Source organism: Canis lupus, chromosome 6, assembly GCF_048164855.1.
Source record: "Canis lupus baileyi chromosome 6, mCanLup2.hap1, whole genome shotgun sequence".
Taxonomy (NCBI): Eukaryota; Metazoa; Chordata; class Mammalia; order Carnivora; family Canidae; genus Canis; species Canis lupus.
Genome location: NC_132843.1, coordinates 64,225,376 through 64,243,876, shown reverse-complemented (window position 1 = coordinate 64,243,876; position 18,501 = coordinate 64,225,376). Strand labels below are relative to the sequence as shown.

At 42.4% G+C, this 18,501-nt stretch overlaps 1 protein-coding gene and 1 long non-coding RNA gene across 4 annotated transcripts in view; one reads left to right on the top strand and one right to left on the bottom strand.

Moving 5' to 3' along the window:
• Nucleotides 1–18,501, top strand: part of RGL1 (ral guanine nucleotide dissociation stimulator like 1) — a 249,980-nt gene that overhangs the window by 220,902 nt on the left and 10,577 nt on the right. For all 3 annotated transcript variants that reach the window (XM_072830925.1, XM_072830923.1, XM_072830924.1), the window contains 6 exons: nt 649–738; nt 2,519–2,605; nt 4,143–4,175; nt 6,189–6,310; nt 8,808–8,897; nt 15,134–15,320. In XM_072830925.1, the coding sequence (XP_072687026.1) occupies nt 649–738; nt 2,519–2,605; nt 4,143–4,175; nt 6,189–6,310; nt 8,808–8,897; nt 15,134–15,320 (609 nt within the window). The remainder of the gene's footprint in view (nt 1–648; nt 739–2,518; nt 2,606–4,142; nt 4,176–6,188; nt 6,311–8,807; nt 8,898–15,133; nt 15,321–18,501) is intronic.
• Nucleotides 1,972–5,322, bottom strand: LOC140635782 (uncharacterized). The gene is made up of 3 exons (XR_012033110.1): nt 4,906–5,322; nt 4,316–4,555; nt 1,972–2,182 (listed from the first exon to the last, which is right to left on the bottom strand). It is a non-coding gene; the product is annotated as an uncharacterized lncRNA (long non-coding RNA).

Genomic DNA, 18,501 nt, shown 5'->3' with positions numbered 1-18,501 from the left:
GGTGCCAGGAGGAAGGATTACCTTGTAGGAGTTCCAAACCTGAGAAAAGCAACCTAGGAGGACCAGGGAGGAAAACGAGGAGAAAAAAGAGGTGACGGTCTGGCTTTCATAGATTAGTGCTGCTGCACAATATTGGACTTCCTCAGAAAACTTCCGGTATAAAAGTTTCATTTAGCTGAGAAATACCACAGAAAGAGTCCCCAGAAAGAGTCCCTTTTTCTCTCCCAGAATGCTGGCACATGTATTTCAGGCCAAGATCAAGAAATCACAAAATGTACTGAGGAAGAGGTCTTCATTTCCAGGGCATGTGATTATTCTGGGTGAAATTTGGGATATATAAAAATTGCCTCCGGTTCTGGGAACTGCTGGCCTCGTATTGACCATTGATTTTTATCACTTAATCAGGGGTTCCCCTTAGAAAGGGGTAGAGGGGACAGGATCATCCGAGGCCACCAGACCTTATTGCAAATAGACCTCTTGCGACGAGCCAGCCAAATGTTTACATAATTGAGCCCAGAGCCTGCTGGAGGCCTCTTGGTTTTGCATGGCATCCAGGCAGTTGTGCAGAGGTTCCGGACCTGACCCTCCATGCCCCTTTGCTTGTTTGTGGTGCCGCTCTCCATCTGTGTGTGTGTTTCTGTTTCTTAGGAAGGAACCTCAAAATTTGCAAACCTGGACAGCAGTGTGAAAGAAAACCAGAAGCGGACTCAGAGGAGGCTTCAGCTCCAGAAGGACATGGTATGTTGGGCCCTCAGTCTTTTCTGAGAACCCAACAGAAAGCAGTCCTGTCTGGGTGGCGGGGCTTCTGCATGGCACTGACTTCCATCTGCAGGGCACCCCTGCTTCCAAGAACATTCTCCATCCTTCATTTATTCTCAGCAGCCCTGGCAGGTCTATAGGAGACATATCATCACTCCCATTTGATCCAGTGGGAAATCAACACTAACAGTCACAAATCATAGCGTTCTCTGGAATATTCTTTCTTCTAGAGGTAGGGAGCAAAATCTGCAGTAGGGAGACTTCCTTCTCTCTTACTGTCCTCCTCCATGAACTCCTGCCCTTAGGAGCTGCTGCCCCGGGGCCTTGAGACCTCCTGGGAATGCCTACTGAAGTCAACTTTGGGTGCACGGTGGCCTAGGACATGGGTGCTGAGGAAAGGGTGTCTGCTCCCAGGAGGACTTGGTCTATGTACTGGAAGATCTTTTCATTTGTTTGAAAACCTCTGTCCATTTTCCAGCTCCCCATACTAATCCCAAGGACTAACCAAACCTCATTTTTCCATACTCAAAGGACATACCTCCCTCCTTAAGACTGAAAGATAGTTACTATCTTTAGCATTATCTTAAGGCTTTATTTCAAAAATTCTCCTTTTAGCATGGAAGGGGGAAAACCAGAGAGGGGATTAGACACTGGCAACCTCTATATCTCCTTATCCTCGTTTTGGGAGGATTTTCTCCTTCTTTGGAAGGCTGGACATAAATCACAAATGTTGTTTTTGAATGATAGGACTCTTCTGTGCCATAAAGCTGATAAAACATTTTACAGCATTTCAGACTTTCTTTGGTTGTTCAAAGACAAGTTAAAAATAGCTGCTAAAAAAAAAAAAAAAGATTATTTTAGTTCAGGATGAGACCTTGTGCACATAACAGAGGAGGACAAACTGCCCCTGAGAGTGAGTCCTCGGGGTGAACCTCTCCAGTCAGCTCTGGGCAAGGAGACAGCCAACCTCACATTGAACAACCTGGGCCTGCCCTGGCTGGGATTCTGTTTCCTTCCAGAATTTCCCAAGTGCCTGAATGGAAGTGAGGAGAAGGTATCCATGGCAGCCACTTTTTATTTTCTCTTTAGAAAGGCTAGTACCTCAGTGGCCTTATGGAGAATTGAGATGATCTCAAAGAAAGTTTTATGAAATTAATACCATGTATATACCTGCAGCTGAAGTGATTCAGCCTTCATTTCCAAGGGACAATTTTTAAAAACCAAACTTTTTATTGTGGAGTTACAGGACCACTGAGATCATGATCTGAGCCAAAGGCAGTTGCTTAACCAACTGAGCCACCCAAGAGGCCATTTTAATAAGTGACATCCCATGCTCTTGTGGGTCACACTCTTCCTCAGTGTACAGTCACCCACCTTTACCACTGGTGAGGCCTCTCCAAACCACCAGGAGTATCCGCACACTCTGAAAGAGAACAGGCATCGCTTGAAACTGTGTAAGCAAAATATGAATCCTCTGTGAACACTCTTGAACATAACTTGTATGCTCTCCTGGCTTTGAGGCCTGTTTTCCTAACTTTCGAAGTTAGAGATTAGGTGATAACGGAATTCCCATCCTTTTTAACAATTTTAAAAATTTCAGTTGTGGAGGATGACACCTTCAGTTCAGAGGTTGCTGCTTTCATCTGTGAATGGGATCTTGCCCAGTTTAGCCAGCAGTAGGTACATTTGCTCCAGCGTGGAGGCTATCGAAACCCTTCAACTTTTTCTTAATGTCTGTTTTGCTGTGCTTGCTCCTCAGGGTGTGATGCAGGGAACTGTGCCCTACCTGGGCACCTTCCTGACTGACCTCACCATGCTTGACACGGCTCTTCAGGACTACATTGAGGTGAGTTGTATGCAGGTGGCGACTTGGATGCCCAAGGGAGAAATTGATTTTATCAGTGTCTGTTGAGGGCCCATTATTTACACAGCACTGTGTCAGGTGCTGTGCCAAATACAAGGAAGAGTAACACCAATAGTGGCTCACAAGCCAGTGGAAGCTATATATCAAAGCTGCAGGGACTGTGGAAATACTAGGAATTCAAACAGAAGTGCAGCGAGAGATGAAGGGAGGGTACAGCGAGTTCCATGTGTGGGGGTGGGGAGGGCAGGAGTGATGGGGGTTGGGAGGGCAGGGGGTGGGGAGGGCAGGAGTGAAGGAGTGGGTTTGAGAAAGTCCTAGAGGAGCACTTCGGCAGGTAGGGCTGAGGAGGTGATTCGCCCTAACCGTCTCCTTGGTAGGGTAGAGAGGTGGTCAGATCTGGATATTTAATTACTCTTTCCTTTGTTCATATAGTCACCTGCCCTGAGGCACTCTTGTGCTTTCTCTCCTGTGTGTGTTCTTTCCCTCTCTGTGGGAAGAGAAGTGAAATTTAAGCTATGAGTTAGTAGCTGTAATCAAATATTAAGTGGAGAGGGGCAGCCTGGGTGGCTCAGCGGTTTAGCGCCGCCTTAGGCCCAGGGCGTGATCCTGGATACCCCAGATCGAGTCCCACGTCGGGCGCCCTGTATGGAGTCAGCTTCTCCCTCTGCCTGTGTGTCTGTCTATCTCTCTCTGTCATGAATAAATAAATAAAATCTTAAAAAATCTATTAAGTGGAGAGGAAATTTGACATTTGAAATGAGATGTAAGGATTGCTGTATATCTAAGTTTCCGTCACCTCCCTGGCTGTCAACGTGCCATGAGTCTACTTTTCCTCTATGAGAGTTAGCAGGCCTAGTAGCCCTTCTGCATGAACCTACCTCCGAACCTACCTCCAAGCTCATCATAATGTTGTGGGTGTGCTCATGTTTTGCATTTCCCGAGCTCTGTCTCTTCACACCCCCTGTCTCAGCTTATCTCAGGAAACATTCATTAGCACTGGGGAATTTTGCGGGGAGTGACCAATGATTTAGAAGTTAAATTCAGCCTACTGAGAACAGGAGCTGGGGGATGAAGAATTGAAACTTAACTTTTCACAAGGCTATGTAGAAGCCACTTCCCTTTTGATAAACCATTGACAATTTGGTTTCCAGGATGAGTCAATGACCATCTGTTTTTGTTGCTTTTTGGTTAAGAAATAAAGTGGAACATTTACTCGAGCGTTTGCCCTAACTGGCTATGAAATGTACTTGGATTCTGAATCGTAACTTCCTTATCATGACTATTTTAGTTGGTTTTGGACATCTTATAAGAAGGCTGTCCGCCTATCCTGTCCTGTTATAATTAAAATAGTATTTTTCATGAAGCAAATGGTGCTACTCTTCTACATAGCAGCTGTAATTGCAGTGTCATTAATAATTGTGACTTTATCATCCCTCTGACATATTTTTATGAGATGTAGTAAAGGGGCTGTATTTCAAAGTAGCTTGGTTTGACACTATTTATTAATTTTTCATTTCAGGGTGGGCTGATAAACTTTGAGAAAAGGAGAAGGGTAAGTAGAGGCCTTGGCTGTAGTGTTCCATTTTATTTCACCTGAGCATGAAAAAAAAAAAAAAAATGAAGCAAGGACTTAGGCTTTTTTTATAGAGGCAAAAAAAGAAAAAAAAGAATTGACATTTATCAAGCACTTACATGCAATTGTGCCTTGTGCAATCCTGTGTACTTCTCCTCCAGAGTGCCATGAAATAGTTTTTATCTACCTCGATTCCCAGGTATGGAAACTTGCCCCGAGAGAGACAGGATAACGGGACTGAGGGTTGCCTGGTAGTGGAGCAGGGATGAGATCTGTCCTGCTGCTGCAAAGCCCACATTTCTTTCCTCACCCCTCCTCTTCTCTTCCTTGTAGTCAGCCTCGGCAACACCAGGTTCATCCTATGGAGGAATAGGGGTTTTGAAAGAGTAAATGACATATGGAAGAGTTAGTAAAGATGATGAAGAGTTAATAAAGATGGAGAGGAAAGGGTGTTCACCGTTATATGTGGATAATTCCTTTCCTGTCAGCATGGGAAGGTGTTCTCTTTTGGTGTTCTGAATTTTTCTGTGGTGAGGACAGTGGATGGTTTTGCACAGCACAAAAAGAGAAAACAGAGCTTTGAAATTTTGCTGTAGTTTTAGTGTAAAAATTGTGTGTTTCAATAGGTACTTAAATGATACAAAGGAAACTTAATGAGCAAAGGAATGCCTGCACCCCATAGCACTCAAGAGTAAGGAACCTTACTCACTCATTCACTCTTTCATTCCTCAAATATTGATGGCATGCCTCACATGGGCTAAGCACTCTGATAGGTTTGAGAATCGCTGTAGAGAAAGCCTGCTGCTCCCTGCCCTCAGATACGTCACAGTCCAGGAGGAAGGTAGGCAAGTACAGCTGATAAGTCCTGCTGAGCAGAAGTAGTGAGTATCACAGGAAGATGTAGGAGGGGAATCTAACCCCAATTTGTGGGGTCAGGGAAACTTCCAGGAGGAAATGACAATTGAGTTAAAACCAAAACTTTGGGAACCAATCAAACTGAGCTCGTTAGTAGCAAGATATGCTAACATAGACAAATACTTTCTTCTCTAGCATGATGATAGATATTTCTTGAGGATATTGAGACCAAGAGCTGAAGTCATTGGATGGGAAGGTGATGCCCATAGAACCTGCCCATTGTTGAGTTTCTTCTGTCATGTCCTGTGATGATGAAACAAATTCACTCATTGGCCTCCAGAGTTTTACCCATCTTTGTCCTTTAACTTCAGAATAACCCTGGCTGGTACTCTCTTTCCTTTTAAGACTTTGGGAAAATTTGAGTATAAAACCTAAAGCTAAAGCTTACACTCTTTGCTGCCTTAAAAAAAAACTTTATTGAAACATCTAAAGAAGTATAAATAATTTTGGACATAATTATGTACTTGCTTCTCTCATGAGCCTTAAAAGATTTAGTTACAGGATTTACTGGAGTTGTAAAAACCCAAGGATTCGGGAAATCCAAACATTCAAGTTTATGAGGCCCTAGAATGCTTACATATTCATCTCTACCAAAACTTATTTACTGCGGGGTCAGGATTGAAGAAGATGAGGATGGGGCACTTCAGAGCTTCCTGACTTACAGTAATTTTTTTCTTTATCTTTTAGGAAATAGAAATGGAAATTTAAAATATACCTTAGAAGTATGCAGCTTTAAAAAAAATAAATTTTCTATCCCTAGAATGAAAACATAAAAAAGGAAGCCACTGTGGCTTTCGATAATAACTAGTTTGGGTTGCTCTGCTAGCCTGTTTTTGGTCATATAAATTGCTTTTTCAAGGAGAAGGGAGGATTGACAAGCATACAAAGACCTCAGAGATTCAGAGTTAGAATTGTTAAGTTATTCAGTTCTTTTATTTCTAAGAAAGACAGTACTTCGAGTCCTCCTCATTGGTTTTTGCCATTGTTTATTTTAATTGTGTTGTGTCTTCATACTGAAAAAAGATACATTTGGTTGGCCTTATTATTTACTCTCTTTTGGTGTTCTGTCTGCTGTAGGAATTTGAAGTGATTGCCCAGATAAAGCTCTTGCAGTCTGCCTGCAACAGCTATTGTATGACACCAGACCCAAAGTTCATCCAGTGGTTCCAGAGGCAGCAGCTTCTAACAGAGGAGGAGAGGTAGGTCCACATATTGCCCATCAGGGTGGAGCTATGGTGTTGGAGAGAGGAACACTATCTCCTTTTCCTTATTTGGCCATTTATTCAGCAGCTATTTAGTGAGAAGCTACTAGATTCTAGATCCTCAGTTTTCAAAGGGTAATGGTATAGCAGGAAAGGCTGAATTGATGGCATCAGAAGATGTGCTTTCAGATTCTTGCTCTACCATTTATTGATCTTTAAAATCTTGAGCAAGTCACATATTACATATTCTTCATTATCTTCAGGATACTCTCTATAAAATGTTTGTGAGGATCAAATGAAGTCCTATTTGGAAAAGCATTGTTTAAGTGCTGATCACCATCCTCATCGTCACCACCACCACTACCACCCCATCGTCACCACGTTTGTCATTTTTGTTAATTGGTACCAATTTCCAAGGAGCTTGCATTTGGGAAGGAGAGACAGACTCATGAAGAATTGAAATATGGGGGGGTGGGGCAGGTAACTAAAGTGCTATAGGATCTATAGGCAGAAACAATTTGGCCAAGGACGGGGGAAGTAGGGAAGATAATCAGTAAGGTGTGAACGTTTGGGTTAGGCTGCAAAGGAGAAACAGGATTTCACCAGGAGAACTGGAGAAGAACATTCCAGACAGAGGGAAGAACATGAACAACAGCTTGGTGGCTTGAAGTGGTTGGCATCTGGAAGAACAGAACTCTGTTGTGGATGGGACAGATTTCAAAATCATGATTGACAAGCAAGCAAAAGTACATTAACTCCAGTGCCTTGAATGTCCGCCCAGAAGGGACGTAGTCTGTCCCATGGTCCAGCAGATTAGAGTCTACAGACCATATCCAGCCCACCACATGTTTTATATTTTTAAATGGTTGGAAAAAAAAAAAAGAGGATTGTAACATGGAACAGTTATTTGACATTCAAGTTTTAGAATCCATAAATAAAGTTTTATTGGAATACAGCCCATTCATTTACATCTTATTTATGGTTGCTTTCATGCTTTAAAGACAGTTAAGTAGTTGGAAGAGAGACCATATAGCCTGCAAAGCCTAAAATATTTGCCATCTGGTCCTTTACAGAAAATATTTGCTAACCCCTGCCATAGACCAGGGGATTTCCTTGAAAGTTTATCATCAGGGAGAGCAAAATTGACAGCAAAATACGAATTTTGCCAATGAGGAAATTGAGATTCAGAGAGTAACTGAACTAGTTAGTGATAGAATTTAGTCTTCTTGACTCTACAATCTAAGCTCTCAAGGCTGTTGTATAATGTGGGGGCAAATCATATAACCTCTGTAAGCCTCAGTTCCCTCAGAAGATAGATGATTTCAGAGCTCTTTTTTTAAATCCCAGAGTAGATTGGTCCTATTACATTAAAACAAAACCTGTGTTTTAGTACTCATTAGTTGGTAAAAATTTTTATCTTTACCATGTAGAAAATAAAGCAGTTACTGCCTCACCTTACATTTCTGGTCTGATGATCGGTTTCTATGAGTTAACTTTCTCTCTAGATGTACATCCTTCTCACAAATGGGACATGCATACCATGGCTGGTGTTCAGAATCAGAGAGTCTAGGCTCACAGTATTAGCTGTAATAATTAAAATTTTGTTAATTGTAAAAATTGACTTTTTAATGGTTAGAGGAATCTTGCTAAATATATCCCATTTTTTTCTTCCTATTTACCACCACCTCTAGAGCTTAAGTTAATATTTGGAAAATTCCTTTATCAATGAATACCCACACATGAGCAAACACCTGGACATAGCTTTAGATTTTAAAAAAAAGTACACATAATTAACAGCTTAAGCTATTAGTCAACACACTTACCCTTCCACACCTACCCAGAGCCAAATACATCTATTAGTTAGAGTTATGAGCTTTCATAAAAGACATTTCAAGTCAGCTCTAGATCCCTCTTGTGCTTATGGAAGTTATTTCTGCCTGGCAGGTAGATGTCTGAACTTGGAGCATTTTAAATTAGGATGTTTTGGCAATTAAAAATCCTATTCAAATATCTTTACCAATAATATAACTGCCTATGTCTGTTCACTCAAGATTAAACAGTTTGCAAAAGTCTCTTCTTTCGTTTCTCCTAGATAGGAAGTTGAGCACATGTGCCCCCCACACACAGAGTAATGAAGGGAGGTAGCAGACAAGAAATCATTCTCTCCCTGGCTTAGTAGTGGGATGAGAATGATCAGGAAACAGAGTGGAGTCGGCCTTTGATGCTGCCAAAGTGCACAAATCCCTCTTTTGAGGCATGTGGCACCAAAGGGTCTCCGTCTGGGGATTAGAGCAGGGGGCACATGTGTAAATTTGTAGAATCTGGTCATTCAGTCCATCCGCTCTGACGCTGGTGGTGGAACAACATGGTATATACATCTTTACTCTTTTAATGATCAGAGACTTCCTCTAAAACAAAATCGGCAAATCGTGTGAATTTCAGCCTGTTCTTCATTCTCAAGCTCTGACCTCACGAGCTCCCTCCTCTTCCCCAGCTATGCCCTGTCCTGTGAGATCGAAGCAGCTGCTGATGCCAGCGCCACCTCGCCCAAGCCGCGCAAGAGCATGGTGAAGAGGCTCAGTCTGTGAGTGTCGCCCGGGGATCTTGGGGCCCGAGAGTCAGAGAGAGGAAGGGTATTTAATACCGAGGCCCTGAGCCAGGACAAAAGTGAAGAGCAGTTCCCTCCCTGATTGAGGGGTTGACCTTCTGTCGTGAACTTTCTGAATCTCTTCCTCCTTCTGCACTGTTCTCTCTGGTACAAAGCACCATCATCTCCCAGCCTGGACCGGCTCTCCCAATGGCCGTATCGGCTTTGGCCCCAGCCTTGCCTCAACAGCGCATTCTCCACCAAATAGTCTGGTAACCTCTTAAAACGTTCACCAGATTATACCACTTTCTTGCTTAAAAAAGCCTCTCCTGGTTTTTTTTTTTTTAATATTTCATTTATTTATTCATGAGAGATGCAGAGAGAGAAGCAGAGATACAGGCAGAGGGAGAAGCAGGCTCCATGCGGGGAGCCTGATGCAGGACTCGATCCTGGGACCGTGGGATCACGCCTGGAGCCAAAGGCAGATGCTCAACCACTGAGCCACCCAGGCGTCCCCCTTTAATGGTTTTATTTGAAAATAGCACCCAGACTCCTTAGCCTTGCTTAGGAGGACTTTCATGACCTTCCTGCAGTCTTCTTGGCCACCTTCCCCTCAATGCAGCCTTCCCCCTTGTTCACCAGAATCCAGCCATGCCAATCTTGCAGCCATCCACCAACTGCCCCAGGCTTGCTCCTGCTTCAGGGCCTTTGCACATGATGTTTCTTTGGCCTGGCATGCTCGTTCTCTGTGGCTGGCTCCTTCAGATGCAGGCAACAGTGTTACATCCTGAGAAAGCACCCTCTCTGATGCTTGCTTGCTTGCTTGTTTGTTTGTTTGTTTATTTATTTTTATTTTTTTTTTCTCTCTCTGATGCTTCTGCCCACCCCTATCCCTCTCAGTCATACTGGCTCTTTCCTACAGTGGAACATACGCATGGCTGTGTGCCCTACTCAGTGCCAGGCGGGCAAGACACTCCACAGCTAACTTCATGATACCTGTCTCCCTTTGAGTGAAAGCAGGAGTCCTTACAGTGGCCCTCAGGACTCTTCAGGACCTGCAGTGTTGTCCCAGCCCTGCCTGCCCATCCCATACCTGTCTGTCCTGATCTTTCCCGGCTCACTATACTCTGCATTCCAGCCACCCAGACCTCTCCCAATATGCTAGGCGTGCCATTTCTTCTGCTTAGAGCACTGTTCCCCAGATAGCCAAATGACTCACTCCTCACTCCCTTCAGAGGTTTGTTGAAATGTCACCTTCTCAGTGAGCCTTCCCCTGACCACCTTATTTAATACCATAACATATCCACCTTACCTGCCCATGGCACCCTCTCTCACCTGCACCTGCTTTGAATTTCTCCATTGCCTTTACCTCCACCTGACATACTGTAGGTTGTGTGTATCTGTTTATTATCTAGAATGCAGACTCCACGAAGGCAGGTGTGTACATCTGTTTTTTGTTCATTGCTATATCCCCAAAACCTACAGTTTATCTATGCCTGGCACACAGTAGATAATTAATATTTATCAAAAGAATAAATCGGGCCATGTGCCAACACCATTTTAAGAACAACACACCTCATCCAATCCACAAAATAGCCTAAGTGGTAGGTCCTACTGTTATACCAACTTTATAAACCAGGAAAGTAAGGCACAGAGAGGGGAACCAGTGTGTTAGTTATTGGAAGATCTGGATTCAAACCCAGGGTTTGGCCATGGAGCCAAACTTGTAACCTTCTTGCCATATTGCCTGTGGGAAAAATACTTTCTGAGGGAGAGAGGAAGGAAAGATTGGAGCAGTAGGTAAACAGTGGAGGAGGGAGAAGAGAAGGGAGGGACAGGGTGCAGAGGGTGGGAGGGAAGAATGAGAAACTGGTAGCTTAATAAGAACCTGTGCTTTCACGGTAGCCATTTTTACAGAAGAGCCTCAAGGGGCCGAGTCTATGTCACCAAGTTGATCTCTTAGACATTAGACTCTGAGGGACATCAGACTAATGAACCCAATGAAGGCTTCAAGAAGTCAGTGCAAGGAAGCAAGGATTGTCATTTGATTAGTCAATTTGCTCTTCCCTTTGAAGACCTGTTCCTGTGTCTGATCTTTTGGGTGTCCCAGTGGGTGTTGGCCAGGGACAAGCAAGCACAGTGATTAGGGAATATTGAACAGGTTTTTGTAGCAGGGTAGCTTGGGAGCCATACTGACCTAATAGACCCCAACTCCACCACTTATCTGCTGTGTGAACTTATGTGTCTGTGTCATCGTTTGTGAGAAAGGGACCGTCATGTCCATCTCAATGGGTTGTTTTAGGACTGGTGGGGTTGTCACACCCCTCAAATGCTGCCTCGCTCTCAGAGGGTACCTGGAAAGCTACCATTATTTTTTTAAGAAACAACTTTCTGCTACTGTCTTTTTGAATCTTTTTTTTTGGGGGGGGGGGAGGGGGTCAGGATTCTGACTGTTTCTGTGGGTTTTTGATGCTTTCCAGCACTGTCTATCCACCTACCTCAGTGAATCACAGTGGGACATAGAAGCAGGCGTGGCACATGAACTTGGATATTGCCATATTCCCCGATGTGACATATGAAAGTCCTTACTGGGTGTGATGGCATGATGTCCCACTTATAGAAGCAGCTTGGGCTTCCACCTGATATCAGGTGACATGTGAAGATGACTTTGGGCCGTGTGATTGTATAGAAAGCATTTTAAAGGTAATCTTGATCTCTTGCCAGACCTCTCTCTGTTTAGATGCCTAACTGGGCCCTCCTGAACTCTAGATTTATGAGCTTGTAGATTGACTCCTATAGAATTTTCCATAGTATCTTGCTATCTTTTCCTCATTGCAATCATGGAGGAGAATGATCTCTCTTTTGAGATAACCCCAGGGCCTGACCAAGTCTTGTCAGCTGCTAAGATTGGTACCTACACAGGGACTCAGGCTCCCTGACAAGGTAGTCAAGGAATGCCAGGCATCTTGGTGGTCCTCTGCATCAGAAATAATTAGAAATTTCTGGACCTGCTATGACAGTCAGAGGTCTGCACAGGTAGATCCAATCCTAAGTGCTAGTATTTTTGCTCTCTTGCTTTTCCTTCCCCATCCGTAGGCAGTAGCCACTGCAGACACATTTTTACGTAACTACTTCCCACTACCTTCTCCAGCGTAGCTGTCCATATGTATTGTGCTGGGGACTCTAGCACCCCTGGGTCCTCTTTCTGCACCAACTCTGGCATGTGAATGAAGGGACGTTCACATGAAACCAGAAGAAGCAGGATTGTCACGGTGCAGTGTCCTGCATAAAGTGGGTAGACATCAAATACATGTCTCCTTGGTGAAATCTTGCCAAGATGCTTGAGTTTAACCTTTGGTGTCTCCAGTTGAGTTTGAACATTTATCGTGAATAAAACAGGCCACATTGCCACTCATCATATTTCTTGTACATATAAAGGAGTTTGTATACCTATCGATTCCCAAAATGTTTTGTGATCTTGGCATTTTAAAAAATGTGTAAAATGTACTTTCTGCCCTCCTCACATTTAATGACCCATTTTCCAAAGAGTCTGGAAAGAATTTGGGGGGCCTTAGTGGAAGGTGTGCTTGGTCTGAAGGTTGGAGATGCCTACTATTGCGCCAGAATTAACCTTTACAAAGCAGAATTGACCTCAGAGATTTATACAAATGGAAGAACCTTTTTTATTTACCCTTTGAACAATTTCATTCTAAGCCAGACTCTCAGAAGATGGGCCGAGGACCACGAGTCCACAGCCTTCAAAGGTCTTCTCCTCATAATTCATGGAGGAGTACAACAGCGGCGTCATTTTTTCTCCTGTGAATTGTGATCAGAGTTTAGCTCTTTCCCCTTTGGCCCAGTAGTGCTTGGAGGTCCCAGAAAGGAGACAACATAGAAAACGGGGCAAGAGGTGGTGGGGTAGAGATGAAGCAGAACAAAGATGTGCTTCAGGTCTTAGAATTTGATCATGTAATTCCTGAAATAGTTAATGAAAAATGAAGCTACTTTTCTACTATTGTTTCTACTGTCGTTTTATACAGTCAGTGCTTTGTTTGGGGTTGGCTGCATTTGCTAACTTCTTTACATGCCTTTCCTTCTTGCCTCTTATCTCTCCCTCCTTTTACTCCTTTCCATGTCATCTATTAATGTAAACCCTCTCCGTCTCTGTCTGAGAACATCTTTATTTGGTGCTCACTCTCCGAATTCTGTTAGCTGGGTATAGAATTCAAGGAGGAGGGCAGCCCAGGTGGCTCAGCGGTTTAGCACCACCTTCAGCCCAGGGCATGATCCTGGAGACCCGGGATTGAGTCCCGCGTCAGGCTCCCTGCATGGAGCCTGCTTCTCCCTCTGCTTGTGTCTCTGCCTCACTCTGTGTGTCTCTCATGATAAATAAAATCTTAATAAAATAAAAAGGATTCAAGGAGGACCATTCATTTCACTCAGCACTTTGAAGACATTATTCCCTCTCTTCTGACTTCTGTTGTTGTTTTTGAGATGTCTGGTATTTGTTTACTTACTATTCCTTTGTATTATGCCCCCCCCTTGTTGCTTTTAAGAACTACTTTTGTCTGATATACCATTAGATAGTTAAAGTGAGGATTGAGTCTTATTTATTCTATTCAAGACATACTTCTTGGGTCTGAGGATTCATTAGTTCTGGAATCTTCTCAGATAAGGTCACTCTTCCATTCTCCCAATTGTCTTCTCTTCTTACACATATGTCAGCATTTCTTATTCCAGTCTCCATGCCTTTTGTTAACCTTTCTTATTTCTGTGTCTCTATATTTTGATGCTGATTTCTGAAGATTTTCATCAGATCTGTCATCTTGTTCCAATTTTTCTCTTCGTTTATTTAATCTTTCCACCAAGTTTCATTTAAGTCACTATATTTTTCACTCTAGAAGTGAATTTTATTTTTCAAATTGTCTTCCTGTTCTTTTGTCAGGATCTTGTTCTTAACTCTTGTTTTCAATTTCTTTTCTTATGTCTTTAATATCTTAAGCATATTTATTTTATACCTTGGCCCATGGTAGACACTCAAATATTTGTCAAATTAATGACTAAATTATTAGGGTTTTTTTTCTGACAAGTCTTGTAGGTCAGAAGTTCTGAAGTCCTCAGGAGTCTAAACCTCCTGTTTGTTACGCTTGTTTGACTCTCTTTGTGTGGAATATTTCCTTAGGTGTATTTTGTAATTTTGTATTATGAACTCATCCTTATCAGAAAATCCTCTTCATCCTGATTTGAAGGTATATTCCTCCAGAAAGATTTTCTTTTTCTAATTCTAGTTTGCACAAGTATTACTGGTCTGAGAGTTCCTACTTCCTAGGTCACATAGGTAGCAAATATGAGTGAGATGCTGGCCAAGATCACACATGATTTCAGGGGAGACATTTTTCTTTCACCCAAGCTCAGGCCAAGTCAGATAAGCTTCCTCGTTGCCTTCCTGTGCCAGTAGGAAGATATTTTTCTAGCCCATCTTTTTACATGGGTACAGCCCTTTGAGGGTCTTGGTTCTGCATAAGGAGTTTTGGTTTCAACTCCCCACCTTACATAAACAGAAGCCCTCATCTTTGGGTCTGTGTCTGTGTTAAAACCTGTATCCCTAGTTTACCAAGATTGGTACTTCCCACTCTGCATCCAAAGCAGCTGCAGAATTAACTCACATTGCTTCTGGTTTTCAGTTCTCTTTCCATTTATGACCTGTAGGGATTTTCCTTACTGTCTTGCAAGCTCAACTTTAAAAACGTTTTTAATGTTTCTTTTCTAGTTGTTTTATAACAAAGCAGTTAGCTTACTGTAAGTTCACCGGATTGTTGGAGACAGAAGTTTTCCTCCTTGGTTTCTTGGCCTAAGTAGTGCCAGCCTTCTTCCTTAGCCTCATGCGTAGCTCATTTTATGGTGGGAAGTGATAGGGATGTGATGATGGTATTTTGATCCTACCAGAGTGGTCTACAGCATGTTAAAAAATGGAGAACCATTGACCTAGAAGGACCTCAGATTAATATGGCCTCTCATTCAGCTAATCGATCTGTGTGTTCTTTGAGGTTGAAAATTACCTATTTGGATAAGATGTTTCCTGTGATGTTAGACACTTTATAGGAAACATTTTCCAATAATGGAAAATGCAAGATTGACAAAATAGCTAAGGGGTTATTTAACACAAAATATTTGCTTAATCATAGATTCCAGATTTGTAAGAGCCCAAATGCCTGTCATTATGTTTTTTCCAGACTGTTTCTGGGGTCGGACATTATTACCAGTAGCACTCCCACCAAAGAGCAGCCCAAGTCCACTGCCAGTGGGAGCTCTGGCGAAAGCATGGACTCCGTCAGTGTGTCATCCTGCGAGTCAAACCACTCAGAGGCTGAGGAGGGCTGTATCACTCCCATGGACACACCTGATGAGCCTCAAAAAAAGGTATATGCTTATTCCCTTCCCACAATTCCTAATCTAAATACCTGATGGAGTTTAGTGTTTGCCACATGAGGATGTCTGTTTTCAAGTTTATCACTCTACAGTATTTTGAAAGTCATGTTTATAAGAGCTATCAAAGCAGAGTTCAATCAGAGGACCTATTCCTTATAGAAACTGGTCTAAAAACAATAAGCATGTTGGTTTATTCATCTGGCCTTTGAAATATTGTTCTGGACCCACATCCAATGGTGACTGAAAGATTGTGGCCTGTGACATGAGTATACTTTATTAAGTAGGCATAGGACTTTCTTAGAAGGAGTAAAAAGTCAAGAGGCAGAGATGTGTTAGGCTCTTGGTGTCATACCTTGTCTTACATGCTTTTTACCACAGAATCTTACATAGGAAACGACTCCTAAACTCAGTGACTTAAAACAACAACCCCTATTCTCTTGTGTGCCTGCAGGTTGGTTGATGTAGGCTGGCCTTGGCACAAGGCCATGGATTTGGTCCAGGTCTGCTCTATCTGCCTCTCATTCTTCTTGGAGTAATGAGGCTATCCAGGTCATGCTATTAGTATGCTAAGACAAATGAGCAGGAGAGCAAGCCCAACCCTACAAGTATGTATCAAGCCTCTACTTTGATCATAACCACCAACAATTAACTGACCAAAGCAAATCATGTGGCCAAATCTCAGATAAATAAATGAGGCAGGGAACTCCTTCTAATAGGAGGAACTGTGGAGTCACAGGGCAAAGGGCATGGATGCTGAGGAGAATAAGGAATTGGTATCGATTACAAAATCTGCTGTGTCCCAGAAAAGAGAAACTAATAAGAGGTGATAAAAGAATTCTCAGAGAGAGTTTCCGTTTTCCATGGCTTTATAAAGAAAAAGGAAACAAGATTTGTCTTAATCTTCTGTACACATCTGCTTCAATCTGTTGATCAAGAAGCTTGAGTCAGAGATTTCAAGTGTGACATGACTAGAACTTGCACCATTTGGGGGAGACTTGGGGCAGCCAGACCTGCTGTGGGAGAGACTGTTGACCCCTTAGCCTATGCATAGGCCAATGAGGTGGACTGTTGGAGGTAAGAACTCCTCCATTGTTCATATCTGCCATTCTACAAGGGGGTCAGTGTACAGTTTCACATTGTGTTACAAACAACAGTATGGGAACTCTCAAGTGACCTTGTCACAGTGTAACCAATCCAGGATCAGGACTCATCAGGCTGAGATGTCTCAGGTGCTGCCCCTGCTGGATTTCTTCCCTTTCTACTTGGAAATCCAGAGACACATCCTCCAAATGTTGAAAGAAAAGCTCTATAAATACCTATGAATCTGTTCCTTATTTTCTTGAGCATATTTCCTAAACCAGAGATGTAATCATTCTTCATGACTTGACATACAGCGTTGAACTTGTTAAAATCTGGAGTGAAGTCTCATTATTCACCTGTTGACAAGTTCTTGTGCTTTGTAGCCCCCTCTTCTGATGGTAGACATCATACAAAAGTGAGAGTAGAGCTATTGCATGCATCTTTTTGGGATTTCTCCCTGTCCAGGAAGAGAGATGGAAACATCTTCACTGCTGGCAGTGCATTGGATGTGTGCATAGGTCCAGATCATGTCTTTGAAAACTACTCAGAAGCCCAGTGTGTGTCACTTGCACACCTCTTGCTGTATCCTTTCTGGCTCCTCCCTAAACACACTGGTGCTTCAGTGTCTTATACAAGTCATGAATTTTTATTCTTTAAATGAACCTTTCTAAGAGAAACCCAGGAATTTCTCTGGGTTTAAAGCTGCATTACTGACTTGAATGCAGGTAGTTGCTGGGCTCCAGCATCCTTGAATGGCAACTGGAAAGGTCTTGGTTGCTGCTGCTCACTGCATAGAGGGACCTCAGTGACCTCCATTGTTACTCCCTACAGTGGGTCCTGCAGCTTTCAGGATGTCCACTGTGCCTTTCCCAGTGGTACCCTATGAGGTCACCCTTTTCAGTGAAGTGTACTTTGTATTCCTTTTTCTTCCTCCCCCTGATCATAATTTCTAAACATTATTTTCACATTTGCTCCTCAGCATAAATTCTCAATAAGAACTGGGCTTCATCGGGTGGTCCATTTAAAGCTGCTGTAACCCAGGCATCTTTAAAGCTGTATCTTAATCATAACGGTCATTAAAATTAGGAATAATCTAATAGAGGAAAAGGGATTTACATAGGGGCAAAGGGAGGTGAAAAAACTGCACCGATAATGAGAAAATGGACTGTCCAGGCTACAGTGTGGTGCACATTCAAGCAAAGTGATGCTATTAAAATTACGCACCATCAGCCCCCAAATTGGCCACAGAACCGATTCACTTACAAAAACAGATCCAAAATGTTACTAAACCATATTGTGTGATAGTCACAGTTAAAGTTGTCAAATCAGCTTGCTGGCTCCAATTAAACTAATCATATGGTGGATTTCATGTACAGTTATGCCATAGGAAGAAAAAATCCATAGGAAATAAAACTGAGTAAGTGACATTTTACTTGGAAGCTTGATATTCAGAATTCTAAATTTCTATACTCTGTTTCCATGGAAAGGCAAACAGGTATGGAAAAAATTTGTACTAAATTTGTACTAAATTCATTTAGCTTTTAAATGACTTCCAAAATATTTGATAGGATTAATGTGGTATAATTTAGCTTAATACACTCTGAGAAATTATTTGTAATTTTCTACAGTAAGAATTGATATTTAAAATGATTCAATTTAATGATTGGCTTTTTTTTTTTTTAAACACAGCTTGGGGGATTCAGGGATCCTATTTCTTTGGGAATTAATTTTGCATAGTTTATGGTAAGGTAACCATGTAGTTAATTGAAAAACACATTAACCGTAGCACCTCGTTCCTTAATTGTTTTTGATCTACAACAGTGAAAATGTATACAGTTGGTTCTAGAAGCAAATGTAGAAAGCAATGGAACCTGCTCATAGGCTGTGTTCCCTTTGGTCACTATTTCTCTGAGTCTTTTTTCCCTTATCTGTATAATGCTCTGCATTTTGTTCACAAGATAGTTGTGAGAGCAACATGAGATAAGGTATGTGAAAGCTCATCACAAACATCAGTGCCAAACACCACAAAGGTAGTGGTGTCCTGTGTTCGTTTACCACTTCTCATCAACTTCAGACTGAGCCCTGGCTATGT